This window comes from Meles meles, chromosome 6, assembly GCF_922984935.1.
Source record: "Meles meles chromosome 6, mMelMel3.1 paternal haplotype, whole genome shotgun sequence".
Lineage (NCBI taxonomy): Eukaryota > Metazoa > Chordata > Mammalia > Carnivora > Mustelidae > Meles > Meles meles.
In genome coordinates this window covers 55,887,574-55,898,787 of record NC_060071.1, presented here as the reverse complement: position 1 = coordinate 55,898,787, position 11,214 = coordinate 55,887,574, and the positions used below count along the sequence as shown (strand labels likewise).

The 11,214-nt window shown below is 35.8% G+C and overlaps 1 protein-coding gene across 1 annotated transcript; it reads left to right on the top strand.

Annotated features, from left to right (window-relative positions):
• The first annotated feature begins 2,925 nt into the window (after positions 1-2,925).
• On the top strand, positions 2,926-9,956 carry LOC123944278 (olfactory receptor 4F6-like). Its single transcript, XM_046009223.1, has 2 exons — positions 2,926-3,837; positions 9,927-9,956. The coding sequence occupies exons 1-2, from the start codon at positions 2,926-2,928 to the stop codon at positions 9,954-9,956; spliced, it is 942 nt and encodes a 313-aa protein (XP_045865179.1).
• Positions 9,957-11,214: the final 1,258 nt, after the last annotated feature.

Genomic DNA, 11,214 nt, shown 5'->3' with positions numbered 1-11,214 from the left:
CTTTTTGAATTCATCTATTGTACATTTAAGCAAATTTTTTGAAGTGAGATTCTTAGTCATAAATTAAGGAAAATTAAAATTTTTTGGTATGTATTATTGTTATTTCAAAGAATTCTGCAGTTTGTTTTATTGAAGTATAGTTGATATACAACATTATATTAGTTTCAGGTGTACTGTATAGTGATTCACCAGATCTATACCTTACACGGTGCTCACCATGATAAGTACAGTTACCATCTGTCACAAAACATTATTATAATATTATTGACTATATTCCCTAGGCTGTGTTTTCATCCTAATGACTTACTTATTTTAGAACAGGAAGATTGTACTTTTTTTTTTTAAGATTTTATTTATTTATTTGACAGACAGAGATCACAAGTAGGCAGAGAAGCAGGCAGAGAGAGAGGAGGAAGCAGGCTCCCCACTGAGCAGAGAGCCTGATGTGGGACTCAATCCCAGGACCCTGGGATCATGACCTGAGCCGAAGGCAGAGGCTTTAACCCACTGAGCCACCCAGGCGCCCAGAGATTTTTCTGACCAACCAGAGCAAATTAAATTCTTTGAGTTTTATTTATTTATCTATTTATTTATTTATTTTCTAATTCTAGACTCTACTTATGCTTCAGAAGTCATGTCAGGGAGTTGCCATTTGATTCTAAGCTTTTTAAACAGCAGATGAAAGATGGGCTTTAACTCACTGAGCCATGCAGGCGCCCCAGGAAGATTGTAATTCTTAATTCCCTTCAAGTACTTGCCCATCCTGATACCTCTTACCCTCTGGTAATCAACCATCTCTGTATTTATGAGTCTGTTTCTGTTTTTTAAATTGTTTGTCTTGCTTTTTGGATTTCACATATAAGTGAAATCATTTGGTCTTTCACCTACTCTATCTTGATTCATTTCACTTAACACAACACTCTCTAGGTCTATCAGAATTGTCACAAAAGGCAAAAGACAAGATCTTATTCTTTATTATGGGTCAGTAATACTCCATATTCCAGTGTTAGTCCATATATATGTTACTTTTATTTTTATAGTGCTTTTATCTTCACACAAAAATATAAATGCATATATCTATATACACTATCCTTCTGTATCTATGTATAGCTACATGTAATATGATTTTGATCTTAATGTCTTAGTTACTGTCAACAATTTCCTTTTAATGAAGGAGGTAAAGAATGAATTTTCCAGGGGAGCCTGGGTGGCTCAGTTGGTTAAGTGTCTGACTCTTGATTTAAGCTCAGGTCATTGTCTCAGGGTTGGTTTTAGGATCTAGTTCTGCATCAGACTCCACACTGGGCATAATGCCTGCTTAAGATTCTCTTCCTCCCTCTCTGCCTCCCCCCTCCTCCTCTCTCCCTCTCCAAAAAATAAAAAAGAAAAGAAAAAAGAATGAATTTTTCCATTTTAATGTCTAAGTATTTATATATTTCTTTGTTTTTTTAACATTTAAATATCCATTAAAATTTCCTTAAGTTCATGTTGAAAGGCAAAAACCTGCACTTTTCCAAGTTCATTTCCTTATACCAACACTGTTGATCGAATAATTCACCTTGTCCACACTAATATATGATTCCTCAATGATCTCTTGAGAAATCACTAAGTTTACCTTATGGTTTTTATTCAGTTCTTTGCATTGAAGCTTTAGTGACTGACAGCAGAAATATATCAAGCTATTTCTTAAAATCCCCAATAATTTTCTATTGCTCTTAGGATGTAAGGCAAAGTTTAATTCATGGATAAAAGTTTCCATCCTGTCTGGCCTATTACAATTTTTCATCCAACCTGATTTCAATTATCCATCCTCTTGCCTTGCTAACCTTCCTGTCTCACTATCTTTGGACATGGTTTCCATAGTATGGACTCTACTTTTCAGTACTAATTTCTTGTTAAGCAGAATCTGAACAATCACCACTTGAAGAGTCATATGGTTCTTATGGTACTCTGTTCTTTTCCTTTTAATCTATTATCAGAGTTCTATCTGTATTTAAAACATTTAATGTCTAGTTCCACCATTAACCTGTAAGCTTCCTGAAGTCAAAATCAGTTTTTCACCTCAAAACTTGTCATAGTACCAGGCATATGGTAGATCCTCAATAGGATTATTACATTATCCTCTATATGTATATTAGCTGAATGGATAAATTAATACATTTAAAAAATGTTAATGTTTACAAATTTTTTTTTTTTTATTTGACAGAGAGAGAGAGATCACAAGTAGGCAGAGAGGCAGGCAGAGAGAGAGGAGGAAGCGGGCCCCCCACGGAGCAGAGAGCCCGATGTGGGGCTCGATCCCAGGACCCTGGGATCGAGCCCGATGTGGGGCTCGATCCCAGGACCCTGGGATCATGACCTGAGCCGAAGACAGCAGCTTAATCCACTGAGCCACCCAGGCGCCCCTGTTTACAAATTTTTTTTTAAGAAAATACCTTATGGCTATTACTGAAGATTTCTTCTTAAAACCATTCTTTTTTTTTCTTTTTAATTTTTAAATATTTTTATAACCATATAATGTATTATTAGCCCCAGAGGTACAGGTATGTGAATCTCCAGGTTTACACACTTCACAGCACTCACCATATCACACACTCTCCCCAATGTCCATAACTCCACCACCCTCTCCCTACCCCCGTACCCCCCACCACCCTCAGTTTGTTTTGTGAGATTAAGAGTCTCTTATGATTTGTCTCCCTCCTGATCCCATCTTGTTTCATTAATTACTTTCCTACCCCTCAAACACCCCATGTTGCCTCTCAATTTCCTCATAGCAGGGAGATCATATGATAATTATCTTTCTCTGATTGACTTGCTTCGCTAAGCAGTCTTAATAAAAGCTCACATCTGTTTTTAAATAATAATTTTTGATAAATTCTTTCTTCATTATTTGGTTTGGTCTTTTAGGTTCACCAGGCAAAACCAATGTATGAAGCAAATTACTCTGAAGTGACTCAATTTGTATTCTTGGGACTCGCTACCTATAGACCAGTGCAGAATTTTCTTCTTGCCTTCTCTACAGTGTTTTATGTAACAATTGTTTTGGGAAACCTCCTTGTGGTGTACACAGTGACCTTTGACCCTTACTTACATTCCCCCATGTACTTCCTTTTGGCCAATCTCTCATTTATTGATTTGTGTCTTTCTACCTTAACGGTTCCTAAGATGATATCTGATCTGTACTCAGGACACAAAACCATATCCTTTCAGGGATGTGTTATCCAGATATTTGTCCTTCATGTCCTGGGTGGATCAGAGATGGTGATGCTTGTCGCCATGGCCTTGGACAGGTATGTGGCCATATGTAAGCCCCTCCACTACCTGACAATCATGAGCCCACAGATGTGCATTTTGCTTCTGTCTGGTGCTTGGGCTATTGGCCTCATACATTCAGTGGCCCAGTTAGCTTTTGTTGTCCATTTGCCTTTTTGTGGTCCTAATGAGATAGATAGTTTTTACTGTGACCTTCCTTGGTTTATCAAACTTGCCTGCATGGACACCTACAGAATGGAATTCATGGTTACTGCCAACAGTGGGTTTATTTCCATGGGCACCTTTGTTTTACTGCTTATCTCCTATATCTTCATCTTGGTCACTGTATGGAAACATTCCTCAGGTGGTTTGTCTAAGGCCTTTTCTACTCTCTCAGCTCACATCACCGTGGTGATTTTGTTCTTTGGACCATGCATCTTTGTTTATGTGTGGCCATTTCCCACTGTGTCAGTGGATAAATTTCTTGCCATTTTGGACTTTATGATTACACCTATTCTGAATCCTATTATCTACACATTGAGGAACAAGGACATGAAGATGGCAATGAAAAGACTGCATAGACAAGTCCTGAATTTGAGAATGATCTCCTAGATAACTTGCGAGAAAACCAAGTGGTGCCTTCTTAAAGTAATACTGTATGCATAAATGTTAAGGGTTATATAGTATCTTAAAACAGTTAATTTTCTTTATTTCAGCAGTTCAAAAACTGCTTGTGTAGTTTATTCCATGTTCATGGCCAATAGTGTGAAAATAAATAAATAAATAGATATATGTTAAATGTATATATATAAAACTATTTTGCATATCTTAAAATTTTATAATACTGAAAATACACATTTTGTGTGAATTTCATTTTGAGTAGTCCATAGAATCTTGGAAAGCTTTATGAATTTGAAATCACAGTACTGTGTGTAAAAAATTTTCTGTGTTATTTGGTTGGAACATATTCTCATATAAAGAGAATGATTCGTTCTTACACCTTATTTTTGGCAAGAAAAGTAGGTTTGTTTTTAAGTTGATTTTATTACTTATGTTAACAAATAGACTCTGTTACTTGAATATAATTTTGTCACAGATTAAATATTATCTGATATTAACTATGCAGAAAACAATAAAGTGGACAAAAGTAGTTAAACAGTTAATAGTATTTGACATCATGTGAGGATCTGTTTTCTAAGAGGGAAAAGTTAAATCTTCTTCCTCTCAACTTTGCTTTTAACTATTTCCTTTGAATGTGTGCTGACATTAGAAGGACATGAATTAAAGGAGTAGCATTCATTAAAGAGAATAGAACTAGGATGGGATTTTGGAAATGTTAAAGGGAAGGAATTCATATGTAGTATTACTCAACCATGGATACAATGCAGTACTGAACACCACTCCATGTTCAAGCATGAAGGCTGTGCTTTTAAGCTGGCTAGCCTGACAGTTCACCAACACACAAAATACAACCATGTGTTTTGCAGCTTTGGTTTTTGAAATTTTATTTTTATATTGAGATGGAATTTCTCTCCTTATGTATTTCATATTGTATTTCTTATTTATAGTCTAGAAGTAGATTGAAAAAACTTCCATAATGTTTTCTCCTTTCATGTTTGGAGAAAAAATGATGATCTTATATCTTGTAGCTTTAAGATAAACATTCCTTCTGAGACTAAACATCTAAAGTCTTTCTAAGAAAAATTCCCCATGTAGAAAATTCTTGAGGGTTATGTATGTATATGAATATGTAGGTACCTTTTCATGTGGTAATCTGAAATGTCAGTTTAATTTTCTGTTAAAATCTGTTTCTGTTGCAACCTGGGCATATGCTGATAATGATTCTAGCCATGAAGCAGAGAAAAATTTATGATAATATTCCATCATAAATGAAATGTCATTAAATCTATAGTACAAGATATAGAAGAATATCTGAATCAGAAATTTAAGCTCTCTGACTGGAAATGACTAATAATTTGGAAATAAGTAAGAACCAACTTACACTCAAAACAATATTTGAATAAGACAAGATCATTTCAGAAATGACTAATAAACTACTAGGTACTCAAAAGAAAGCTGAATGGCCAAAATTACAATGAAGATCACAAGAAAGATGAAAAGAAGCAAGAAAATAACACCTAATTATAGAGAAAGGTAAAAACTTTTCAGAGAGAAAGTCATATAGAGCGAGGCAAATGATATTCAATATTTGTTTAATTTTTAAATGAGACAATATAATAGAATTAACTTTTCAAACTCATATTAATGTGTCAGAAGTAAAAGAACAGAATATACATAATGAAATAGCTTCTAGTAAAGTTAGGAAATTTGGCCCCAGAGGATTAATTCCAAGGCATATCCTAATAATATTATTAGGTATTTAAAATAGAGTATCTTCTGAGCCTCCTATCAAAATAACTGAAGTAACTTAAATAGGAGAGAAAATCTGGTTTCTGACTTCTTGATCATAGCAGACAAAGAAAGGTGGCAACAAGGAGCTACATTTCCAAATCTGTCTTTCAAATATATCACGATTAAAGAAAAATGATGTCAAGTATGCAAGCTTTTGTACAATGTTTGATGTATAGCAAACAACAAAACAGGACAGATTTATTGATGGGAGTTGAAAAATAATGTTCTATCTAAAGCAGGTCAAGTGGTAAAATACAATAATTGAAGCTAATAATTATCAAAAATGTAACCACACTAAGCTATATATGCTGGGTCTATGGATGTTTATCCAATTTTTTAAACCAATAATAGAGAATACAGTTTTTCAAGTATACATGTAACATAACTGGAAACACCAGTGATTGATTATTTAATGTCTAATTCTTTCACTAAGGAGTATACTTCCTGAAGACAGGTGGGAGTTCTATGCCAGAACTTGACACAGTATCTAGTATATATTAGGTATTTTCAGTAGGTGGTCAGTGAAAGCTAATTGAATAAATGAATTCTTAGAAGCCCCTTGTGCCTGATAATGAAGATTGTTTCCAATTGCCCACAGTTGGAAACCAACTGAGATCTTCTTTAACATTTCTAACATACTGAATTTTAGTTTTTCTTTTATGTAAACACAAAATCAATGGAGAGCGGAAATTAGTTTGTGGTGGCCTTTTATAACTTTTGGACAATGCAACAATTCCTATTTTCTTTTCTATTTCTTGAAACATTTTCATCACCCCAAATAAACCTCATACCAGTTAACAGACAGTCCCAGTCCCCTTCTCCTCACATCTCATGGCAGCTATAAATCTTTCTGTCTCTATGGATTTGACTATTTTGGACATTTCAAATAAATGGAAGTGGCTTCTTTCATGTAGCATAATATTTTTAATGTTTTTTCATTCCTTTTAATGGCTGAAAAATATTCCATTGTTTGACTATACCACATTTTGCTTATCCATTTATCTGCTGATAAACATTTGCTTTGTCCTTACATTTTGGGCATCGTGAATATTGTTTCTATAAACGTTTGTGCATAGTTTTTCTTTGTTTGTTTGTTTGTTTGAACACCTGTTTTCAATTCTCTTGAATAGAACTGCAGGGTCATATAGTAAATTCATGTTTAATATTTTGAGGAACCACCAAACTTTTCCACCGTGACTACACCATTTTACATTCCCACCAGCAGTATGTACGAACATCCTAATTTCTTCGTGTCTTCACCAACACTTGTTATTTTATTATTTTTTATTATGGAAAATTTAATGAGTGTGAAGGAAAATCACATGTTTTAAAGAACTTATTCATTTATTTGAGAGCATCTGAGAGAGAGAACAAGGGGTTGGAGGGGCAGAAGGAGAAGCAGACTCCCTGCAGAGCAAGGAGCCCCATGTGGGGCCCCATCCCAAGACCCTGGGTTCTTGACCTGAGCTGAAGGCAGATGCTGAACCCATTGAGCCACACCGGTGCCCCACATTTTGGTTTTGATTTGTCTTCCTCTAGTGACTAATAATGTTGAGCATCTTTTCATGTGGTTTCTGGTTGGCCACCTGTTCATTCTCTGGAGAGAAGTGTCATTTCATATCTTTTGTTCATTTTAAAATTCAGTTGTTTGTGTTTTTATTATAGAGTTTTTAAAACACCTTTTTTTTAAAAAAAAAGATTTATTTATTTATTTTAGAGAGAGAGAGGGCATGAATAGGAGGAAGGACAGAGGAAGAGAGATCTTAAGCAGACTTCCTGCAGAACTGATATGAGGTTTATTTTGGGTGATGAAAATGTTTAAAGAACTAGAAAAGAAAATAGGAATTGTTGCATGGTCCAAAAGTTATAAAAGGCCACCACAAACTAATTTCCTCTCTTCATCGATTTTGTGTTTACACAGAATTTTGTTGTTTGAAGAATTGCAGTTCAATTTGTGAAATTAAGGGCATTGCTTTGTATGTGGAATTAGCATGCATAGAGCCTTCCAAACTTTCAGTTATTTCCCTTCTTTGTTCATTAATATGCAACATAAAGCAGTATATTGTACAAAGCTTACCCGAGGCCATCTTAGTGACCAGCCAACTACCTTATGTAAGTAAAATACATGGTACCATCTTTTTTAAAAAAATGCCTACCCTCTTACATTTTGTCTAAATTAACAAGTACATTCTCAGCAACCCTATAGGATATACAGATGAAAAAGAAGTTTGCTTGCATTCCGGTAGCTTAGTAATTTTTCACTTTTCACTTTTGTTTTTGTACAAGGGATTTTTCATATTTTAAGAAGCTCTACAGGAGACAGTAGCACATTTTATTAAAGCACCTCTGAAATTCTTAACTCTAAGGCTGAGATTTTTCACAAAGGTAGTAATGATAACCTTGGGATTAACAAAGTTGAAAAATTAGGGAAAGGGGACAAATGAGTTACTCCATAAGGAGTTAAAAATACAGCAACATATTTTTCATGCTTTTCTAAATTCAATGTTTATCCATTAAGATTTTTTATTTTTTACTTTTTTTAAAAGATTTTATTTATTTATTTGACAGAGATCACAAGTTGGCAGAGAGGCAGGCAGAGAGAGAAGGGGAAGCAGGCTCCCTGCTGAGCAGAGAACCTGATGTGGGGCTCAATCCCAGGACCCTGGGATCATGACCTGAGCCAAAGGCAGAGGTTTAATACACTGAGCCACCCAGGTTCCCCTATTTATTACTTTTTAATTTTTTTCCATTTTATATTATTTTATCTCTTTTCAGTGTTCTAAAATTCATTGTTTATTCACCACACCCAGTGCTCCATGCACTAAGATTTTTTAAATAACAATTTCCCTAAAACTGTGAGATTCTCAACATTTATGTTTTTATAAGAGAAACTTGGACTCAGAATTTAATGGATTGCCTGAGAGATACACTAGGTAAGGCATATAGGGAGAAAGTCCAAGTTCCTTCTACTAGCTTAAGATACCTTCCTTTTCTCTCAGGTTGTAGTTTTAGCTTACTTCTCTAGTAATAGAGTTTTATATAATTTCTCATTGGATATATAATCATTTTTACTTCTATTTCCATGTTAAAAGTTATCTTAGCATATAATACTGTATCCTATAAAAACTTAATTCTCCTAAATGGCAAGATCCACTTAAGCCAAGATAGCTGGAAGTTGCTAATATCCAGTAGCCATCAAAGAACAGAGATCTTCTAAAGCAGACCTGAGAACATCTCTGTGGGGCTGCAAGACGGTGGTGTCTGTAACCTTTGTTAAAGGGGCCATAACAGTGTGGAGATTCCTCAAGAAATTAAGAATAGAGCTTCCCTATGACCCTGCAATTGCACTGCTGGGTGTTTACCCCAAAGATACAGATGTAGTGAAAAGAAGGGCCATCTGTACCCCAATGTTTATTGCAGCAATGGCCACGGTCGCCAAACTGTGGAAAGAACCAAGATGCCCTTCAACGGATGAATGGATAAGGAAGATGTGGTACATATACACAATGGAGTATTATGCCTCCATCAGAAAGGATGAATACCCAACTTTTGTAGCAACATGGACGGGACTGGAAGAGATTATGCTGAGTGAAATAAGTCAAGCAGAGAGAGTCAAGTATCATATGGTTTCACTTATTTGTGGAGCATAACAAAGAACACGGAGGACATGGGGAGATGGAGAGGAGAGGGAGTTGAGGGAAACTGGAAGGGGAGATAAACCATGAGAGACTATGGACTCTGAAAAACAACCAGAGAGTTTTGAAGGGGCGGGGGGTTGGGAGGTTGAGGAACCAGGTGGTGGGTAATAAGGAGGGCACATACTGCATGGAGCACTGTGTGTGATGCCAAAACAATGAACACTGTTACGCTGAAAATAAACAAATAAAAATTTTTAAAAAAGGGGGCCATAGACGCTCCCACAGGAATAGGATGGGAGGAGAAAAACTGTATTACCCTCTTTAAAGATCAGAAGTTGAACAAGCCACACTCAAGTTGCCATGGGTGGGCATGAGCAATACAGATACATACAGATATTTTAAAAATTAAGGAAGAGAGTCACAGGGAACACAAGATAGCTTACCAAACACAAATTTTTTCTAAGACCAGATTGCTTTTTCCTCTTCTCTTCTGATGTATGCTTAAGATGACATCAACAGTTGGGTGGAGATAGTTTCTATAGAACCACTTTCCCTCAGCCTGACATATATTCACTACTAGAAGAATCCCTTGGGTGAAATTTTCCTCTTGTGTATTCTGGGCAGAACAAGAATTATAAAAATAATTTCTATTGAACATCTCTTCGGGAAGTCCTTGTCAAGAATAACCTTTGCATATTGTAGAAATCAGAACAAGGAGATAAGAAAAGTCACACATAAAGCAGCTATCCATTAAACATTAGTGAAGTTTTAAATTATTTTTCATTTAACATGTAAATACTAAAAAGATGCCTTCTGTGATCTTAACCTCTAACTAGATTTATGTCATCAAATTCAATTAAGGTTTAGTTCTAGTTGCAAGAGAAGTCATATCTCAACTAATGTGATCTATAACCACCATCATGGGTGGCTGCAAAATGAGTAGATCTCTGTATCTGCCTGCCAAATCTTCAAGTTAATATAGAGCCATTAAGTGGGATCAGCCATGTATACTGTCCAGACAGTCTCAACACCACATCACACTCTTAAGGACAGTACACATGTTGGAAGAATTTTTGAAGAATTGATCTTATTTCTCCTTTTAAAAAAAATTGGTAGAATTTACCAGGGAAGCCATCATTATCTCAGAGCAGCTTCTGGGAGCAAGGAAGGCAAGTGGAATGCACATTTTGAGGAGAGAGTGAGGAGTCTCCAACTGTCCAGCTTGAGCTCATGGGTCAACTGGTGTTTCTATCCTCTTTATGACCTCCCCTCCAATTTGCTGATTTTATATATATATATATATATATATATATATATATATATATATACACACACACACACATATACATACATACATACATATACATACATACATATATATATATATATATATATATTTTATTTATTTGACAGAGAGAAATCACAACTAGGCAGAGAGGCAGGCAGAGAGAGAGGAGGAAGCAGGCTCCCTGCGGAGCAGAGAGCCCGATGTGGGACTCCATCCCAGGACTCTGGGATCATGACCTGAGCCGAAGGCAGAGGCTTTAACCCACTGAGCCACCCAGGCGCCCCTGCTGATTATATTTTGAAAAATTATTTCTCCTTGCAACTCTATTTTTACTTCATATGTATTAAAGTTTGTTATCAGGGAAATAAATAATTAAATGTTACCACTTCCTGATTAATTAATTTCTTTCTCAATATGAAATGACATTTTAAAAAAGATTTATTTAATTTGAGAATGAGAGAGAGTACATGTGAGAGCATGAGTTGGGGTAGGGCAGAGGGGGAGAGGGAGAAGTAGACTCCCTGATGAACAGAGAGCCTGGGGTCGGGCGGCCTCTATCCCAGGACCCTGAGATCTCAACCTGAGCCGAAGGCAGGCACTTAACTGATTGAGTTACCCAGGCAC

What these genes read in the sequence shown, in the direction of transcription:
- LOC123944278 (XM_046009223.1), top strand. Translation starts at nt 2,926, where the DNA reads ATGTATGAAGCAAATTACTCTGAAGTGACTCAATTTGTATTCTTGGGA. An exon ending in TGAAAAGACTGCATAGACAA is followed by an intron (nt 3,838 to 9,926) that starts GTCCTGAATTTG and finishes TATTCTGGGCAG; the next exon opens with AACAAGAATTATAAAAATAA.